The 21,900-nt window shown below is 43.8% G+C and overlaps 2 protein-coding genes across 2 annotated transcripts in view; one reads left to right on the plus strand and one right to left on the minus strand.

Moving 5' to 3' along the window:
- The first annotated feature begins 198 nt into the window (after positions 1-198).
- LOC137783340 (G-protein coupled receptor 39-like) lies at positions 199-19,869 on the plus strand. Its single transcript, XM_068573203.1, has 2 exons — positions 199-1,328; positions 17,091-19,869. Exons 1-2 carry the CDS (start codon positions 545-547, stop codon positions 17,588-17,590), a joined length of 1,284 nt encoding a protein of 427 aa, XP_068429304.1. The 5' UTR covers positions 199-544; the 3' UTR covers positions 17,591-19,869.
- Positions 17,560-21,900, minus strand: part of LOC137783341 (ly6/PLAUR domain-containing protein 1-like) — a 10,575-nt gene continuing 6,234 nt past the window's right edge. The window contains exon 2 of the mRNA XM_068573204.1: positions 17,560-20,438. Coding sequence (XP_068429305.1) covers positions 20,212-20,438 — 227 coding nt within the window. The 3' untranslated portion in view covers positions 17,560-20,211. The remainder of the gene's footprint in view (positions 20,439-21,900) is intronic.

A 21,900-nucleotide genomic window follows, 5' to 3' on the forward strand; every position in this document is an offset into this window, starting at 1 on the left:
GTAATTCGGGAGTAGCAGCAAAGCGTGGGAGGCCCATTGGATAAGAAATGAAAGCGCTCGTGCAGCCTGTCCTGGTGTTTAATGTTTAACTGCCCTGCCCTCGTCGGTGGGAGGAGGAAATGTGTGTGAGAGGAGTGTGACTGAGGTGAAACCAACGACTCTGAACTGGAACCTCAGACGACTTCTCGGGGATCTCAGATGATCATCGGGAGGGAGGAGATGGACCATGGCTCGGGCCGCATGCTGGGCTTTGGCTGATAAAACACTAAATATTTAGAACAAAGTAAAAAGTGCAGATTACTCCTCATATTTTCGACTGTAAACGGACATGAGATGATACACCTGCTGTGATTTGGACTTTACTGCCGGCCTGGGATCCTCACCTCGAGGAATCCGGGATTAATTACACACCCGGAGAAGTCGCCAGTGTGAGTCGTTATCTTGGAAACCGGCTCCCTTCTGGTTCTCGGCTCTAACCGGAGAGACTTCGCCCCGCTGACCTGATAAGCTAACGGACAAAATCAGAGCTCGCCGCTCCCTAACCATGGATGAGGAAATGGAGATAGCGGAGGAGAAGGACTGGGGGCAGCTGGAACCCAACTACTCCGTCAAGATCTTCCTGACGATCTTTTACACCCTCATCCTGGTGACGGGCATTGTGGGTAACTCGGTCACCATCAGAGTGACACAGGTGCTGAAGCGCAACGGCTACCTGCAGAAGAACGTCACCGACCACATGGTTAGCTTGGCGTGCTCGGACTTGTTGGTGCTCCTCATCGGCATGCCGGTGGAGCTCTACAGCGCCATTTGGTTTCCCTTCTCGTCCACGGGAGGGAACGCCGCCTGCAAGATCTACAACTTCCTGTTCGAGGCTTGCAGCTACGCCACCATCCTCAACGTGGCCACGCTTAGCTTTGAGCGCTACGTGGCTATCTGTCACCCGTTCCGCTTCAAAGCCCTGGGTGGAAAACGCACCTCGGGCCTCATCACCTTCGCCTGGCTGGTGTCCGTGCTCGTGGCGCTGCCGTTACTCGTCGCCACAGGGACGCAGGGACACATCCCCCTCCGGACCGACACACCTGTCCAGAATCTGACCTTCTGCACCAATCTGAGGGAGCGCTGGGTGATGTACAGGGTCAGCATCTTTGTGGCCTTCATCGTCTACATGATCGTGTTGATCTGCGTGGCCGTCATGTGCCGAGCCATGGTCCTCGTGCTGCGGAAACCTTTGGGGTTCGATGATGGCGCCGTCAACGGGACTCAGAGAGCGCCCAAGCACGAAAACTCACGGGTCAAGACAGCCAGGAAGCAGACCATCATTTTCCTCGGTAGGTTGTGAGTTTAATATTTGAGAAAATACAACTTGTGTCTGATCAAACAAATGATTGCAGAGCTCTCTGTGTATCTGTTTTTTGTCTGTTATTATTGTGCGTATGCTGTCTCAGTTTTTGGAACTCAAGTGTGTGTGTGTGTGTGTATATATATATATGTATATATATATATATATATATATATATATATATATATATATTACCACCTTTGCTCGGGTTGTTTGGAAGTGTCAGACAGCCTCTTCATCACCAGCACTGAAAACACCACATTGTCTTTGTGTCTTTGAATGCTGTTTTCAATGTTATGACCATTTAAGTGATTGATTTTAGACACACACACACACACACACACACACACACACACACACACACACACACACACACACACACACACACACACACACACACACACGCACACACTTTTGTAAAAGGATGAAATAAGTGAAGATCCATCTCGTGCATGTCATCTCGTCATAATGTGACACAGGACTGAAGTCACTAAATGTCTCACAGCATTGCTGTCATATTTTCAGTAATTATTTTAGTTAAGTGAAAGTTAGTACCAAATAGAAGACGTACAAAATACCTCTTACACGAGGGACTCTCCTTTTAGGCCGTCAGGTTCGCATTGAGTGCCAAAAACTGCCCTCAGTTGTCCAACCCGTGCAACATTTTGATATCTGAAATGTTCGCGGTGAGCAGAGCGTGAGCACTGGTGAGGACATCCTGAGCACCGTCCCGGTCCGATGGACATTCGCTAGCGTTGGACATGATAAGGGCCGGACCCAGAGATGTTAACGGATGCTGCCATTCCAGAGATAGGACCGCAGCGTACACAACAGACTCCCACAGTGTCAGTCACAGAGAACACATGCAGACACACAACACTGACGAGAAGCAGCACGAGCCCTGATGAACTCCCTGTTATTCAATGTGTCCTGTGCTGATGCATGGTCAAAACAGTCTCTCAGTAAAGGGAAATCATTTATTAACAATTTTCTGGACCGCACCTTTCCTCTTTTGGTTCATTTCCACTGCTCTCGTCGACTTTAACAACAGCTGCTGCTGCTGGAAATGAACCAAAAGAGGAAAGGTGCGGTCGCACAGCTGCCTGCTGCCGCTGCTGGAAACAGTGGAACATCTCTGATGTGTGTTACCTCCTCGCTGCCAAACGCTAAACAGACAAAGTCAAGAACTAGCTGGAGAACAAAATGGAGCACTTAGCCGCTAAAGAGCCAGGGAGTTGGCTCTGTGGATACCGGAGACCAGACGAGAGCTGAGGTGAAGGGTGAGTAAATATTTGATTTAGATTTGTTAGGTGGCCAGAAACACGAGTCCAAATGATCGCTAATGCTGCTGCTCGTCTGCTGGACGTCTAAATAGCCTTAATCACTTGGGTCTGCTGCCACCAAGCGACCCAATTTATAAATATATATAAATATATGCACTTGTTTTGGTGCAAAAGTTGCGGCTTCCCAGACAGAACATATGACCAAACAGTGTTTCTACTCTGGAAACACACATGGGTTTATCTGTGGTAACATATCACTGCATTCCAGTGAGATCCATCACCACACATCCTGTGTGTTTAATGACACACACACACACACACACACACACACACACACACACACACACACACACACACACACACACACACTCCATGATGTCATGATAGTCTGCTACATGGTTTCGGATCACAGCTTTGGAATTCATTGTGTGCTGTTACAATCTCACATTATCAGGGTTTAGACTTTATAACTCAACTGAGTTGCTGACGGATTTGCAAGGTCAATGAATTACATAGTTGTACAGAACTGTTACAAGTTTTTGTGCAACATATTTAGAGTTTATTTTTATACACACTCCAAGTTTCACGGCAATGTAAATCAGTGGAATACAAAATATGACGAGAGAATGATAAGACAATAACTCTTTAATCCTTAAATAGCATGAAATGAGAAGATGTTTTTCATTCGGACTAAATTTATAGTATGAATCCTTTTGAGCACTGTGACTATAAGTGAAGTCCTCAGCACAGACGTGTGTCTTTTTATAAGACACCACAATCCACACAATAACACAAACGTTTATTTGTTCTCCACGCAACATGATGATTGTGCATCGGGTCCTGGACGGTGTGTGTGAATCAAATTGAGCTTCTGTGCTCTGGTGACCTCAGACGGATGAGGCAGGAGGGGTCAAAAAATGTTTTTGTCATCCACTCCTCATCATCCCTCTGCAGCTTATTTGCCTGATTCAACGTAATTGTTTCTGTCCGGCTTTTTCGATGTAATTTCCGAACGTGCTCTCACAAATTCACAATCAGCGGTGACACGATTATGAACATTATGATGTTATGAAGACACATGATGGCACCACCGGGTACACGTCTTCATCTCTTCAAGAAGTCTGCAATGCTAATACAAGACCACATGAATCATCCTGTATGAAAAATGAAAATGAATTAATCATCCTTTATTAAAACGAAGCTGCCTCTTCTGGGAAGGGCCGCTTTAAACTAATAATGTGCTGCTACTCTTTCTGCAACATGTAATCAGTTCACAGTGAAAGGTTGAGGCCTCTTAATGAACCCGGGACGTCGCTGTCAGACAGTTCAGACGCTTCCCCTCATGTGTCTGAGAAAAGAAACCACTGTTTCTCAATTATCCTTTGGAACAAACCCCAATTTGAAAATATGTCCCTCGTGATTGTGTTTTCTGTCAAACACGTCATTCAAAACACACATTACCTCCCGTTATCAATCAAAGCACCGGCACACACGTCTTCATCAACCCAAAGCTTCATCACAGGTCTGTCAGCTTCCTGCTCGCTTGTTCTCTCTCATACCTGTGATGACTCCCAGACTAAAAGTTAGGATAATTAGAACTAGCGGGCATTCGAAGGAGCTGAATTTAACCTTCCTCTGCATAGTGCTCTGTGCAACATGTCATGTCTTCTGTGCAACTGAAATCAAAGCAAAGCTCAGGAGGAGTCGGTTACATTTGCTTTTCCAATCAGTGTGTCGTCACCAGCAGGAAACACGTGTCGCAGAGTAAAAAACAAACGCCGCTGGACCAAAATCAAGCTGTAAATTGTAACTTTTGTGTTAAATGAAGGACTCAGACAAAGCTTGAACGCAGCTGCGAGGAATAAACATGATTCTGTCTGAAGAACCGCATTCGCTCCCAAGCTTCAGTCTTTCTCATCCGTCGGATCTGAGATGAACTATCTGAAATGAAACACGCACACACCCCATTTATAAACCATATATTCTGAATCCTGCAGCCATTTTGGATTATTATTGCAGCATTAGAAGAAGAAGAAAATAGATTTACAGAGCACAGGATCTACTCCGTGGTGTTTGGAAGAAGTTGCACATATATAATATATCAATATGTATTAAAAGCCTCCAGCTGTGTTGTTTATTGCTGTTTTTAGCTCAGTTTATTGGACGGTCTCTGAAAGAATACCACTACAGTCATCCAGGCCATGCTGTACACTGCACACCTCACAGGCACATTATCAATTCTATAATAACTACTTCAAAATTCATAACCACTCAGCCCTCATGAGCAGCAACTTGAGCATCAGCGCACTGGCAGCCGGCCTCCATCGCCATTATGCAATATTACATTTGACTGAATATTGCTGTCGCGCCGCAGTCAGCTGGCATCAACAGCACTCTCTTCCTGATTGGCTGCTGGCTTTTCTCTGCAGCATAAATAATCTAAATGTGAATATTAATTGTTATTGCAGTTTGCAGATAGAAACAATCTGCTGCTCGTTGCATTGGGTTTCCGCTCTGATGCACCGATGCCGCCACGTTCCTGCTCCACTTTACCTTGAAATAACTTTTAATCCTGGTTGGGCTCGGCGACTTTTGAGACTAATTAAAAGCAGAGAACATCCTTGTTAAGTTGCCCACACATCACATCCAGGGACAGAAGGTTAATTGCTTTAGCGAGTTGTTTTATTTCAGTCACTGGGAGCCAGCTTTTGTGAATTGAATATTAATTCTGTTTTGCTGCCTTCAGCCTCTGACCTCTGACTTTTGCGGGCTATTTGTGATTGGAGCTCTCGGTGAGGCCGAATAGATGTGAGAAGACTTGAGAGGAATGAGAGAGCAGGTTGCTGTTGTTCTTCAACACTTTGTGTAGGTGCGAAAATCCTCCTGCGCCCATTTTAAGTCCCAGCATGCCCATTTCAGGCATTCTTTAGGCGCAAAATACTCATTTGTTTCCATTTTTAAACATTTTTAAATTTTGAAACTCCTTCCTAACAGGACAAGACTTTGTTTTATTGTGATTTTTGTTGCAGGTTCTGATTCTTTAGGTCCTAATCTTTCCAAAAAAGTGTCTTATTGACGCTCCAGGAGGCTTTTTTGGGGAATCTGGCTCATATCATGCTGGATGTCCATAGTTACGATCAAAATATCTTTTAAATATCTTTTTCCAAGACTTTGCTGAACAAATACACACAATAAACACAAGTATTGGAATTAATTTGGAGTTCCTACGACGACTCAAACAGGGAAAAGGAAGTCTGGAGACAAAAATGGGTTAAGACAGATCGGTTGTGATCAACATTCATCAGTTAAAGATAAAACATAGTTGAATTGGAACGTATTATTCTCTTTTTAAGTTTCTATCTACTGATTATCTATTTGAACAGGTCGATGTGTTTTTTTTCTCATGCAGAAGTTCTTCTCTTGTATATAATGTAGTTTGGACTCATCACAGTCAGTATTTTGGGTTCATGTCCTGAGAATCATAACCGTAAACGGCTCGGGGGGGACAGGTGCCGGGATGAGGCCTAATAAAGGCCCTCAGCTGATGCTGATCGCTTCCCTCAATAGAAAAGGAGCAGTAGGAAAGACACTGAGGCCACCGGGTGACTGCTGCCAGACGGGCTGCGAGAGTTTGTGCCACTCAAAGACGCATGTATAAACTCTAGTGATTGTCAAAGCTTAGAAGCAGCCTGACAGCGCTGGACGTGGCCGGTTAGCTTGGACTCTACTTTGTTGTATTTGCTCCACTGAATCTGCCCCCGAACATCTGTGTCTCACCTCCAACTGTCTTTGCTTCCTGCCTTTGCAAAGACAGACGGGTTGCAGAGTCGGGTGATAATTCTTTCTGTTTACCTTGAACATATGACACTTGATCTGTTAGTGTGAGAATATTGATTAGTGCAGTTTTTAGACTTTAGACTTGCAACTGCAAGAGTCTTTCTTTCTTCCCACACTGGGTGAAAATATTGGAGACTGAAGTTGTAATAAAAACAAATTGAGAGTATGAGTGTACAGAGATGGTTTGGTCAGTAGTTTCCAGTGAAACTTTGACGTGGTGGCACTGCAGCATGGCGGCGTGGAACGTCCCCTTGTGATGCTCGTCATGTGCAAACACTGTCCTCCATGCAGAGAAAACATCTGTGAAAAGGCTCTGATACCAAAGCTCTTTTAGAAATGTCTGAATTCATTTCGGAAACACAGGAAGATGAACTGCAACAGCAAAAAAAAATGGACACGATAATGATCACCTAACTCCTGAGATCAAATCCCTCAGCGTGAAAGAACCTCTTGGCGCGTTATCCCTCCAGGTTCATAACTTTCTTGGCCTCGTGTTGTCTCACCTGCTCCCATCAGCTGCTCTCCTCTGGCCGAGCCATCGCTCACGAAGTGCAGCGACCCCACGGCCGCCTGCAACCCGGATCGATGAGTCTTATTTATTGTGTTTGACTTCACATCCTCGCTCCCAGCCGGCCTCTCCATGCTGCTTGGGTGGCTTCTTTTTCCAACTCTTTTACTCTCCACGATAAAGTAAACCTCAGGGAGGATTTGCTGCGCCTCTCCGGGCCGGTCGGTGACTGCAGCTCTGCGTTCCTTCCCTCGTCCGTCAGCGTCCACTCCGCAGTGAGTGACAGCGACAGAGTTCAGTAATAAGCTCCAGAGCCCCGGCGGCCCCTCGGCAGCAAACACAGCTGAAGGCGAGTCGTCCCGCGAGTGACAGCCGGCCCTCGCCGAGCCGCCGGGGAGACGATCCTGGAGACGGCTGAGAGGCGACAGCGCGGCTTCATGCCGCGTCAGCGCTCTGAGACGTCGCAGACGAGACGGTTTCACCACACACACTGACGCCCGTCAGGTGATCAGTTTCAAATCCCTCAAAACACTTTTCTCTGAAACTCAAGGACTGACGTGATGCTTTAAAGACTGTTTTTGTTTTGCCTACTTTTGGCAACTTTAACACGTACAATGTACATATTATCACCATATAAAGTTGACGACACAATCACCAATAGTCCAATAGTTTAATGTCCATTTATTTGGTCTCCATCAAACGTCCCTTCACAGGATGAACTCCCGCTGGTCTTTGACCCTTGTCGGGTGCTGCAGTGAGTTTGTTGGAGATTAGTTGCAGCAATGAGGTTGCTGATGCTGAACCAAATGAAGATTTACAGGTTGTGAAACCAAAACAAAGCGCTTAAAAGAGATAAAAAATACATCGCACTCAGTCGAGTCATTTATTGTTCATATTTAAATAGTGAGATGTAATATTTAGAAAATGTGTAGCTAACTTGAAAATGATATTTCATGTAAATGTCATTGATGAAATCAGGTTAAACCAGATATTCACAGCATCCTCATTGTCCTGCAACGCTTGTGACGTTTTACTGATGGAGTTGCAGACGAGGAGCTGAACCTTCAGCGCTGCAGTGGCGCCTCAGCCTCCACACGGCGTGCAGCTCAGAAACCTTGAGGAGAGATTAGATGGATTTATGGCAGCACATAACTCATCCGGCTCACATAACCTTTGTTGTAGGAACAATGATTAATATTTCATGCTATTTTGAAGCATTTCATGACACATTCACCGCGTCGTTTTAGCTTCAAGGCAGCAGATGGAGGATTTCTTATATTGTTTTTGTCTTTTTTATATTTATCTTTTGCTTATTGTACACAAGTACGAAGAGCAAAGTGAAACCGGCGTCTAATTCCATGTATGCAAATTTAATTTAACTCATTGTGCAATACTTTAATACACATTTTACTTATTGTGCAATACTTTAATACACATTTGACTTATTGTGCAATACTTTAATACACATTTGACTTATTGTGCAATACTTTTATACACATTTTATTTATTGTGCAATACTTTTACACACATTTTACTTATTGTGCAATACTTTAATACACATTTTTACTTATTGTGCAATACTTTAATACACATTTTTACTTATTGTGCAATACTTTAATACACATTTTACTTATTGTGCAATACTTTAATACACATTTTACTTATTGTGCAATACTTTAATACACATTTTACTTATTGTGCAATACTTTTATACACATTTTTACTTATTGTGCAATACTTTAATACACATTTTACTTATTGTGCAATACTTTTATACACATTTTTACTTATTGTGCAATACTTTAATACACATTTGACTTATTGTGCAATACTTTAATACACATTTTACTTATTGTGCAATACTTTAATACACATTTTACTCATTGTGCAATACTTTTATACACATTTTACTCATTGTGCAATACTTTTATACACATTTTACTTATTGCGCAATACTTTAATACACATTTTACTCATTGTGCAATACTTTTATACACATTTTACTTATTGCGCAATACTTTTATACACACTTATTTTGTTTTATTCCATCTGTATATTTAAAATTCTTTCTGTTTAATTTTTAAATTTAGATTTATGACTGTTCTACTGTTTATATTGATCTTTATCTATATTTACAGTGAGCAGTGCTGCTGTAATCCTGTAATTTCCCCACTGAGGGACTAACAAAAGGATTATCTTATCTTAACTTATGTGATCTACATGGCCATTAAAGCTGATTCTGATCCAGGACGCGGTCACACCTCACGCCTCGGCCCGTTCACGCCGCTCGGCTTCAGCCAATCAGCTCGTAGCTCCGTCGCTACGAGCTAAACACTCAACTCGTCTGGACTGTTTGCTTCCTGGCTCCTCGATGGTGGAACGAGCTCCTCGTTGACATCACAAAGTCTCCACATCTTCCGCCGTGAACTTAAAAACACCGGCGACGCCTCGAGTAAGGAAAGCAGCACTTTAGGAGCACTTAAATGTCTCTCACTGAACACTTTGTAGTTTGGCTTTCTAGAAGAAATTCTACTTTCTTGATTTTGTGAGTGGAGTTTGTCCTCGCGGTTGAATGCACTTATTGAAAGTCACGCTGGATAAAAGCGTCAGCTAAATGAAATGTAATGCACGGCACATTACATTGAGACTCCAATGTCTTTTAGAAAAATAAACATTTACTTTTTCTGCCGTCGGCCAAGCAGCAGCTGGCCTGAGGAAGAAAATGAGCAACTGATAAAAGTGTCAAGTCTTCAGTTCCAGACCATCCTCCCTATTTCCAGGAATGTATCACAGCAAACCTGCTTTTCTTTCCCTAATGAGGGGGAATGGGCTCTCTGTCATGTTGGATGTTACTGAGAATAAAGGCTGAAAGCCGCAGTGGGAGCAGGTGGAGCTGGAGGAGCTTTTTAATGTCCTGAGGTATGCAGCGCCTCAAGCTTTGCCTCCAGAAAAACAACAACCGCCACCAAAACACACAAGCAAACTGTCTTTCATCACATGCACCCTGAAGCAGCAGAGGAGAGCAGAGGATGTGACGTCATGGAGGATGGAGGATGCGTCACAGTGGTGCTGCATGCTAACCCGCATCACTACACTCAGTTTAGTGCTCATTTGAATTAATGAATGACTTGGATTGAACTGTAATACAATGACCTATTTCACTCTGAGGCGAATGAGATAAGATAAAATAACACAATGATAAGAAAGACTTTACAACGGGTTGTTCAGAGGGACGAACCAACAGGGTTTCATCACCGGCTTCGTGTCACTTCGGTTCAGGTAATAAAACTATAGTGAGAATAAAGAAAAAGTATATTTTTGACAACGTGGGAATGTGAACTGCCCGGTTTGTGACTGCTGCGGCTTGTTTAGGATTAAATACGACTGCCTCTTTGCTTCATTACATTATTATTGCAACAAATACAAAGTGAGTCAGAGCTCCCGTGCTGGTTATTGTGACGTTTCACTGTTATTGTTGCAATAAAAGTGCAGAAGTTATTCTTATATTGTCAACTTTGGCTTGGTTACCGATCAGCTTCAGGTGCATCTCTCCACCTTCTTCTAAACTCCAAACCACTTTTAAATATTCATGATCTGTGTGCAAACTGTAAAATGTCTTATTCTTTTCCGCTGCATACAAGACGCAACATGTAGAAGATATAAAAGATTCAGAATAGACATCTGGCACAGAGCGAAAGTGGGAAATTAGAATTCAGTGATAAGTTATGTCAGAAATATAACGGAAAAAATAGTATTTTTCACAGGCAGTTTTTATTTAAGTTGTATCATTCCTAAGAGCGCATCTTTACTTGTTTTCCTCCATCCTTCTCTACAAGTGTAATACCCCATAAAGGATGGCTTCATTTCTACCCCTATTGTTCATGTGTGTGTCTGCGCTGAAAGCATGAACACACCTAGTGTGAGTTGTTGTGAGTCCACACGGCGCTGGATTAAACTCACAAAGCACAAGTGCTATTCAGAGCTCAAGTACTTCCTGCTTTGGCTTTGAGAAGACTTTTCTGAGCTCGTGGATTTCTATATATCCTCCTATATTTATTATTCTGACTCACGAGTGGCCTCATGTTTTGTGCAAAGTGTAATCAATCTCATGTAAGCAGGGTCGGGATGAGCAGTGAAATAGTTTCATTACATTGTCAAAGACGTAACACAATGTGTTTGTGCATCCAGTAAGCTGTGTGAGCTCTACAGACGCAGCTGTAGATACCTGGGTGTGTCTGTGTTTGAGTGATGGTGTTTTCAGACAGAAAGCAAAAGGAGTCGCCTGAATTTGGCCTCTGGAGCGTCTGTGCGATCGCGCGTAGAGACTTCTGATTCATAGAGAAACGCTTGATTTAACAAACGCAGCTGGTTCTATCTGGACAAGGACTCGCGAGCCTCATATTGTCTGTAAGTGGACTCGTTAATTAGTGACGAATTTATATGGAAAACAGCATATTGCAAGGCTTTATGGCAAATTGTTTGTTATTAGTGTGATTAAATGCTAAAAAAAAGCTAGTTTTCATTTTAAACTTTCCTTTTCGCACACCTTTCATTTACTATGATACTACCACAAGCAGTATTTCATCATCATCATCATCATCATCAATCATTTTGTGTTCGCTACGGTTAAAAAAACAACTAGTTAAGTAAACTGGATCCTGGATCTGCTGGAGTTCTTTGAATAGATATTTCCCCAGAGGACTGGATAGGTTGTGAATGTCTTTTCTAGTCTTTTCTACTCTTAAAGCTTCATATTCAGCCCGAGCGCATGTACAGCTTCTTTATCCGGTCCATCTGTGACTGTTCACATCTTTACATGAGGTTCCTTATCGCGGCATGTGGATCATTTATCCTGAAGGCCTCATGACGGGCAGCACGATAACATCTCGGCACACACAACCACGGCATGGAGCGTGAACCGATGGACCTTCAGGTGAAGGCAAAGTGCAAAGTACACAGCGATACTGTTCCCATATTCATTTGCGACATTGTTGATAAGAGCGGTTTGACCTTTCTGCTCACTCACGGCTCCTTCAGTCGGATCTTTCTGTCCTCTTTTTATCTCAATATATTCCTCCTTCAGCTTTAAATCCCTTGAGTCGGCGCCATAATGAGAGCATACACACAACAGATGTTGTGGACCAGCTCCGCTGCCAGAACATGCCTCCATACATGAAGAGATTAATTACGGGATTATGAATGCACCTTTACCAGATGTTTTACAAGCACGGAGCCGCTCAAACAACATTAGCGGCCACATTATCTCATCCTACTTAACCTCAATGATGACGTGAGTTCTCTCGTCTGCATGATCTGAAAGGGAAATGGAAACAAAACCAATTTAAATTGATCGGCATTCCTTCGCTCTGCACGACTGATGAGATCAAAACCCTTTAAAGATGGATTCACCTGAAGAGGAAGTCATGCTTTGACGCATTCAAACATAGTTTTACCCCCAAACTAACGCAACATTAGACAAAATCAACACAATGACATTATTGCGACGTTCAGCAAATGTTGACAGAACCGGCAACAGAGTTGTTCTGCGTTCAAGAACATCTGTGCATGTTCAACAGCATCCTGTTGAGATAAGGAACCAGATCAGCCTCCAGCAGGAAGTCTCCTTAAAGTAATTAGAATTATTAGGATTATCATTCCTCTGTGACTTACTCAAAGTATTACTCAAGCGCTTCAATGGCTGAAGATCTTCTGCCTCTTCTTTCTCTTTCAGCCTCTCTGACTCATAAATGTCTTCAGACTGTCCGGTCTGAGAAATAATGAATCATAAGCAGCCGTTAATAGCAGAAGAAAACCTCATTTTACCTTCTTTTTGCAATCAGGCTTCATGGTTTCATTTGACAGCACGATACGTGCCAACAAAGTGTAAAAGAATTAACAGAAATTGTTTAACTATTTAAAATAAAGGATGTTTTTCCGTGATCGGCCTACACGGATCTGTGTGAGCGAGTTAAACCCGCCCATCTGGCAGCTCAAAAACTCATTATAATGCAGAAGATATGCCAAAACTCCAATCTGCAGAAAGCTCCTTTGTACTCTCTGTGGGTGTGAATCATCCACGGCGCCTCTCTCCTGATAGTGTGTGTGTGTGTGTGTGTGGGTTGAAGGGATATTTGTACTCGTTGTCACAAGCTTTGATGATGTTTGCCTTCATCACAGGTTTATTATCCACAGGACAGTCTTCCAGCACAACTTCCTCCACCGTCTGAGGAGAAACTCTAAGCAGCTCGATAAGACGGCTGCTCCATTATTTACTTTATTTATTATTTATTTAGTCTCTCTCTCACTTTGCTTTGCCTCACCGGTGCAGAGGGGCTTTGTATGAATGTACGGCTTCAACACTGAAGTACATTTAGTCTAATATTAGGTAATTAGCCCCAGAACAATATGTCATTGTGTTGCTTTGTCTGAGTTGTGTAGCTCCATGCTGCTCACTGACGTTAATGAAGGTGGGCGTGTCTTAACGAAAAGGGGCGTGTCTTATTGAAGGCAGGCGTGTCTTATTGGAGGTGAGTGTGGCTTAATAAATATGGGTGTGTCTCATTGAAGGTGGGCGTGTCTTCCTGCTCCAATCACAGTTTTTCTCTACAGGTACGTGTTCAGGTGATTTTTACCCGATCATGTGACTATTTTTTCAGTTTTTAACGTCATAGTTTCAAGATCTAAATCACAGTTCAGGTCATACTTCGGGTAAAATATTTAATTTGAGTGCAATATCCATTACGTTTAAGTGTGTTTATACACATTTTCATTCAATCTGTATATTTAATATCCTTCTTACTGTTATTATATTTTTTTTATTTTGTTTCATTACCATTCTACTGTTTATTTATATTACTTGATTTTTTATCTTTATTTACTTGTGAGCAATGCTGCTGTAATCCTGTCATCTCCCCACTGAGGGACTAATAAAGGATTATTTTATCTTATCTTATCTGATATATACACACAAAATACTTTTCTTCCTCAAATCATACGACGGTCTTGTGGGCTACTGATGTAAATAATTATCTTCTGAGGGTGGAATCAGTTTCATTATTACACAACAAACAAGGAAGGAAGCTGCTTCCTTAACTTCCTCGTGCACATTGTCATGATTTCATGGCATCTTCTTCTTCTCCTTCATTTACACTTTTCACAATGTTAAAGATTCGTGATATGTTTTAAATCAATATGCAATCAAGACGGTCTTCGGCTGCCGACGAGATCCAGCCGCCAGACATGCGGCGTCTATAAATACTGGAGGAAAAACTTCTCTTCTCTTGATTATTCAATTTTAAATCGAGGGAGCCGTTTCCAATCACGGAACTGAAGGGCACCGCCGATGTGCAGATGCCCTCTGTTGGAAAAGTCTCTCCCTCAGTTATGAAAGACGCTTTGCATTCACAAAGCGCTGCTGAAAGAGAAGGAAGTGCAGCTGGTGGTTCAGGAACAGCAACGGTGTCGATGCAGCGACGGCAGCAAAGTTTAAAGTGATGATTTTGGCTCGTGCTGTTGAATATCTACGCCATGACGCTACTGTGTCGTAATCAGCTTCAGTTTGAGGAGCGATTCATCCGTTTTGGAGACGTTGTGTTAAATTGGTCGTGTCGTCGGCACTCAGAGAGGTCAATTGCTTTTTTGTTGTTGCTGTTTTAATGTTCTACGTTGTGTCTTTACTTCAATTTCGTCGTGTTCTTTTCATGAGTTCTCGGACAGAAAGGCCCAAATAAAGACAACGCTGAGTGTCTCCATTGATGTGTGATGAATCTAACTCCTCTGCACAGTGACTGTGTGACTTCTGTTGTCGTGCAATGTGCGGCAATGCATGGATTGTTAAAGGATGCACTTACAACAAGCTTTTTCCAAGTGGACATTTCTCTATGAGCAGCTGAAGCTCGGTTGTGAGTGAGTTCAGCCAGTGAAAGCTTTCAGTGTTCAGCAGCAGGAAATGATGGTTTACATTGTCGGTGATGTGATGCAGCTCTCGTGTGGCGGTCAGAGAGAGTAACAGTGAGATTACCTCGTGACACTGCGTTACAGGTGTGAATCTTTTCCTGTGAATCCTCCGAGGGAATGAAGGAACCGGGCCACTAACGATGAAAACTGTCAAATCTTAACTGCAGTGAGACGTTTGCAGGATTTCAACTTCTTGAACGACTGCAGCTGACAAAATGCAGAACATAAAACGTATCAAAAGTGTGTTTTAATTTCATGAAAGCCTTCAGGATTATCACTTTCCCCCCTTTCGAAGTGTAAGGATCCACTTCTATCGCGGACCTCCACGTCTGCGTGTGACGTCGAGGTTCATAAAGACTTTCCGTCTGTTTTCTCGTCTCAGCGCGTTAAGCGATGCTAAACGTGTTTTACTTGAAACGACGGCGCTCCTCGCCCCGCTCTCCTGCAGCATGCAGCGCACCGTCCAACTAAGACGCTCAATCTCACACTCCAATTACATCAAAGACAGACAGCTAATAGTTCCAACAATCTGGGTTAATTGCTTTCTAATTAGCAGACAGTTATACTTCCTCTCTCGGCCGCGAGACAGCGACTCTGTCTGGTGAGGCCGTGAGCTTCCACTGAGGTATTTAGCATGTCAAGAGTTGAATTATAATAACAGTGCAGCTTTATCAACAACATACGAGTGCTTCACACATACACAAGAGTGAACACACACACACACACGTTCACGTTTCGGCTGCACACCGTTCTCTTTACTGATCTGTGCTGACTCAGTGGCAATTTTCCAGATGAGCGCTTAGACTGTGATCAATGAGCCGGCGTGACGGGTGAAAACAAATTGAACAGAAAGCCACACATCCATCCTGAAGAGAGATGCTGCCGGTTCATCCCTGACGCGTCGCCTCGGTCAGAGCGAGGCCCATAATGAAGACAACCTTGTTGGCTAATCAGTAACACGCGGCGTCGTCACTCAAAGGGACATTTTTTTTGGTTTATTTAAAGTTTGATCTCTGTAAGTTTGAATCGACATAAACAACTGACAAAATGCATCTTTGTTTTATTAAAACTGGAGCTGTGACGTGTGTGATGTTGACAATATCTTCATTAGGAGAGTTAGTGTCTCTTAAGAGGGTGAAAGGATGACTTTTTCTGCTCATTCATTCATTCACTCACACAGCGATGGCAGCCGGCCGTGCAGTGCAATACTGTTATATCTTTTATATAGTGTGCCTTATTTTTTATTTTACCTTAAGTTTATTGTAATTGTGTGTTAGGACTGAATAAAATAGTTTTTTCATTGTATTGTTATCTGCTTGAATCTTTAATTCTAGCATTTCTTGTCGTCTCAAAAGTCTGTGATGGGAAAAAAAACATTTGTTTCTTAAAAAAAAACAAGGTGAAGTGATTCCAGCATGTTGAAGTGCACTCTTGTTTACATGTCAACAAACAGGACACAACCTCTTATTCTGTGAATACAGCTCATAACTCTTCCCTCGACAGTCTTTATTATAAATAAATATGTCTGTCTGTTGTTAGTCGGCATGAAGCGATGTCTCGATCCTTTTGTAAATGATGTACAGCCGTTCGGTCGCAGCGTAAATACACTGCAGGGGAACGAATGGACGACGGTGTGTTCAGTGCTTCCACGTGACTCACAGAGGTCGTCCTGTTGTCCTGGAGGTCAACGCACTGAGTTTCACTCTGCTGGATCAGTGGCACACACAGCTGAGGTACTCAAAGGTGTGACGCAGGTAACTGATGGTCACATTTTGGAGCAGCTGCAGGTTCGTTAGATTGCTGATTTCAACCAGCGCTGGGTCATTTTTTTGCAATAATCATCCCTCCAGCTGCAGGTCTACTTCTAAAAGCCTCTCTAAAAACTAAACACTACATGGGCTGCAGGTGAAAACTCTCATATTTTAGAGCAAAACCTTGGTTCTTCTTGTATGACTTTCCCACAGGAATAGTGTAACATCCTGGAAGACATAGTAATCAGTTACTTGCCTTGGATGAGTAGATTAACACCCCTCTCATCAGAGTGGTTTTCATTTTCTCAGCAATAAGAGTATTTCACAAAATATCCCTCATCCCGCATTCCCATAACTCTTTGCATGGATTTACACATTTCTCTTTTCATCCTTTGTGTCTCTGACTTCCCCCTCAGGTCTCATCGTGGGGTCGTTGATGGTGTGCTGGCTTCCCAACCAGATCCGTCGTCTCATGATGGCCGCCGTGCCCAAGTCCCACTGGACCGTCTCCTTCTTCCACCACTACGTCACGCTGCATCCTGTGGCCGACTCCTTCTTCTACCTGAGCTCCGTCCTCAACCCGTTCCTCTACAACCTCTCCTCCAGGCAGTTCAGGGAGGTTTTCGTTCAGGTGCTGCGGTGCCGCCTCACCATCGAACACATCAACAAGCGCACGGTGCGAAACTCCAAAGCCGCCTCCGCGCGCTCCCTGCAGCCGCTGCTGATGAAGTCGCTGCGTCGCAGCAAAGCCGCCCGACCCACGCTGGCTCACGAGAAAACTCCTCCCACCTTCACAACCTTTCACAGCCAAAGCGACTCCGGAGTGGCTTCGATTACAGCTTCCCTCAGCCAGACCGGAGAGTCCGACACCGTTCCCAGAACAAAGACAGACGTACCATCAGAAAGTGAAGTGTAGCGTGCTGCACAGTTTAATGCAAAACAATGAAGAGTACAATGAAAGCTGCTTGTGCTGTGCCTTCAGAAACACATGTAGAGATATTCCCAACACACAGAAAACACAACACATGTCAAGTCACACATTTCATGAACAGATCACACTCGGCTGACGGTTTAGCACGATAGCAAGCTCCACGGGACTCCGAGTCAGAAAATGATGAATGCAAAAGGTGAAATATTGAGTTCAGCATGTTGAAGGTAAAGGTACCCAGCATCCAGTGTGGGTCCTTGTCGAGCGAGCGTACTAAACCAGGACACTTGTACACTCACAAGTATGCGGGCGACACGTTGTGCGTTCCCGCTGACGGCTGAGGATTGAACGATTCGAGCTTAGTGGCCGAGAGTACTTTCCCCCACATTCATTACTCATTATTAGCATGTTAGCCTTTAGCTCCCTCAAATGTGAGAAGTCAGAGCAGTAAACAAGTGATTCGTTTTGAGCATGAAGTTATTAGACTCAATGCATCAAACGACCAGCAAGTAACCAAGAACACTTTGTCGGTGTCAGACAACCTTCTGTGGTTTTCTATGCATTGAATGTCCTGATAATATAAGACAAAATGTCCTGATGCTAATCCTCTGTTACGAGGACGGACATCATCACTTCATTAGTAGTTGTATCGTTGCTGTTGTCGGAGAATTCATTTATTATACACTCAAGAGTATCAGTAGGAAAAGTTCTCCAAATTAGACATCAAAATGCGTTGTTTGCATGTGATGAATATATCTGGAATAACACGCTGAAGCAGGACAGCAGCCTTCCGACCGAAATGATTGAGAAACCGATGCTTTTGGTAGAAAATGGGAAAAGAACAGCGATCTCCTGCGTTAAAAGACTGGTTCAGGACCCACAGGAGGTTTTATTATAGCCTATAAATGTCTGCACTACACTTTTGACTTGCAGGAAGGAGCCTGAACGCATCGTAGTTGTCGCCTTAACATTGAATCTAATGACGGACGCGTGTAAATTCATTTTTTTCTTACTCATAAGAGCAATAAAACAAGAGCGGCATATAAAAGTCTGTTGTTACATTTATGAGGGAAAATGTAAATAATGAGATTTTATTTGGTCATTTAAAGAAGAAGATTTTTTTTTCAATAACATATGTTTTTAAAACCTATTCAAGGTAACAGATAAAGCGGACATGGTCAGGTACATTCATTCATGCAAAAAATGTGATTCTTCTCACTATTTAAGGCCTTTTTGTAAGTTGGGTCATAATTGTTTGGCATTTAAAAAAAAAAAACCTGACTCGCTTGTTCGCTGTGTCACTTTTGTGTAAATATGTGATGGTTTGGGGCGTTTGTCTGAGAGCATCACATGAACCTGGTCGTCATCCAGGAACCGTTCGGTCATCAGTTCTCTGAATGCGTTCGTGGAGAGGTCGGAGCGGCGTGAAGTCCTGTGGCTTCGTGCGCTCGCTGACGGCCGGCGGCACTGAAGCCACGAGATGCTTCGCAATGCATCAGCCAAGATGAGGCAGAAGAGGACACAGAGCTGGTGTTGAACACAGACGTTGGCCATGCAGAGCTCAAGATATTGGCTTTAAAAATGCATCCGACATGTTTGTCCGAACTCCACATGAGCTTCAGGAACCGACAACTCCACCGCTGCACAAGCAGTATTACACTCTGATGGACAGCACCGACAACCTGCGTGTTCAGCGCATGATATTACGTCTTGTCATGACATGTTTGACTAATAATAATCTCTGACAAGGTGTGCATACTGACACACAACATGTCCCCTGATCGTAGGGAACGAGCAGAGCTTCAAACCTTGAATGTCTCGAAGCTCAACGCAAACGATTCTAATCATCATAGATGCAAAGAATGTGTGGTAAATAGTTTGAAAAATGTTTCTGTGTTTCAACATGCTCCCGCAGCTCTACGTACAAGTGATCCGACAGAACGGGTTGTTACTGAACGAGAGGAGGAAAGTTTCAGGAGCAAACTTCCTCTCCACTGACATGATGATGATGTGTCTGTGAGGCGCTTCAGGGCAGCAGGTGGCTTAAACATAATGACTAGCACGAGGGATTTTCTTCACCCGATACCATTTTCCTGACTGCACCGAATCATTAAACGGCATCACTGTCACACATTGTCTTTTTCTCTTTCGTCAATACAACCGAATCCGTGATCGTCCCAGGTAAAGGTATTGATCTGGAACAAATCACGGCGTTATGTATTCTGTAAAGCTTTTCCTCCGGCTCAGAGAATAAAGAATGAATCTGAACTCACTATCTTTTTCCTGCAGTACGTCTTATTTGACCTTGTAGTGAAAGTAAACAACAGACAGATGCAGCGAATGAGCCACCTGCTGCACAACAACACAGCCAGGAGCTGATCCACGTCCTCCCGCTCACCTTACCAGCGTGCCCTTGTGGCTGCACCACGACCACGTTTGAGACATGAGATGATGAAATGAAAAAAAAAAAAGACCTCTGCGACAGAATGGGAGTCCAGAGAACGAGTACTGTACAATCTTTCCCGTGCTCAAGGAACATACATGTCACAGTGCGTGTTCTGCGCTGTCGCAGCGATAGTTCATGTTGTCCAAACGCATGTCGGTGTCTGTCAGCACAGTGTGGGCGACAGGAGCAGGAGAACACTGAGGGAAACCACGGGGAGCTGCAGGGTAATGGCCGCCGACGCCTGGGGTCGTTTCTTGGGTCCGTTGCACAGCGGCGTGTTGCAGCAGGTGATGCACACCGAGTTCAGCTTGCCGGTGCAGAACTGCTGGTAGCCGGACGAGGCGATGAGGCAGGCTCCCGACGAGGCGCAGGACTTGCGGTAGTGTATCCCTGAAATAGGGATAGACATGTATTAGGCTGGTAATGAGAGGATTAGAGGGTGTGAGTGTGTGTGTGTGTGTGTGAGAGTGGGAACAAAGACTGAAACTGTGAGATGGAGGATGTAATTAGGGTTTAAATAGCATGTATTCTTTCATCAAGAGGGACCCAACTTAAAGGGAAACGTCTCTGGATAATTGGGCTAATGTTCCTTTAGCAGTCACTTAGCTTGACTCTGTGTCTCCACGAGGTTTTGCATAAAATTGCCAGAGTGTCTCGAATAATTAGTCGGCGAATGAGGAAAACAGCCCTTCATGCTTTTCAGCAGCAGCGCTCCCAGAGGGTGCCTCTTCTCTTCTCACCGTGTCTGCACATATCCAGAGGAGCTTTAAAGGAAAAAACTTTTGGGGAACCAACAATGCTAACGAGCAGCCCTGGGGATTTGTCGGTGTAGTTAGTTTTAGCCGGCCGCTCGATCCTTTTAGCAAACGATCAGTGTGATTCCTTCAACGCGCTGATTCAGCACAAAAAGCGGCCGACAAGCGCGGACTTGTGCCGACGCCAAGTACAAACCAGAGCTGCAGACGAGCTGCTGACAGAAAGCACAGGTGGACCAGGTGACATTAACAATGGCAGTTATTCTGTCTCATTCAGGTGTGAGTTGGCTGGAGCGATGCGGCACTCGGTGTCACCAAACTGCTGGCGCACCTGAATGCAACGCAGCCGTCACTGCTGTCAGGACACTGGCGCTTCTCCCAAATGTCAAAATGTTGCACTGGGAACTTTTCAAGGTGGACGTTTTGACATCGGCGAGAGAAAAACAGGTGACATAAACGACACTAATGAGTCCAACGCCGCGTGCCGGCTCCAGGGTTCTGGTGGTGAACACGCCGGCTCGCTGCTCACGAGTCAGAACTAACTTTTTGCTCCCGGTGACAAGTCAAAATGTCTGCCCTGTGAACACGGTCATTCTCATACTGAACCGTCAGAAATGGTCAATTCTGGTGTTGGGACGTTAAACAGGTTTACTAATTAGATAATAAGAAATTGGATGTCCGGTCAGGGGTCATATGGGAGCTCTTGTAATCGCTGAAAGCGTCACACTTCATTCTTTGTCATAGCCCTGGTGGCAGTTGAAGTGTCAACAATACTTGAACGAACATTTAAAGGGCGAGAGATGCTGAAACGTCTCCTGAAGCGTTTCAGTTGATTCATTGAGGCTGAAAGCATTCAAAGTGTAAAAACTGAAAGCAGATGAAGTGGCAGTTGACGTTGAAGCGGCAGAGATAGCTGAAGTGTCAACGAAGTGTTAAAGAGCTGAAGAGAGAGTTGTGATGTCATCACACCTTCACCCGCTTTTAACATCCTGCATGATACACACAAAACTAATGTGATATAACTATATAACATCTAATATAACTATGAACTAATATAATGATATAACTATATAACATATAATATAACTATGAACTCC

Source organism: Clinocottus analis, unplaced genomic scaffold (assembly GCF_023055335.1).
Source record: "Clinocottus analis isolate CAN_PGR_092001 unplaced genomic scaffold, fCliAna1.0.p SCAF_12, whole genome shotgun sequence".
Classification (NCBI taxonomy): domain Eukaryota; kingdom Metazoa; phylum Chordata; class Actinopteri; order Perciformes; family Cottidae; genus Clinocottus; species Clinocottus analis.

Excerpts from the sequence above, each read along its gene's own strand:
- LOC137783340 (XM_068573203.1), top strand. The coding sequence starts at position 545 with ATGGATGAGGAAATGGAGATAGCGGAGGAGAAGGACTGGGGGCAGCTG. Across the intron at positions 1,329-17,090 it reads GCAGACCATCATTTTCCTCG|GTCTCATCGTGGGGTCGTTG; the intron begins GTAGGTTGTGAG and ends CTTCCCCCTCAG.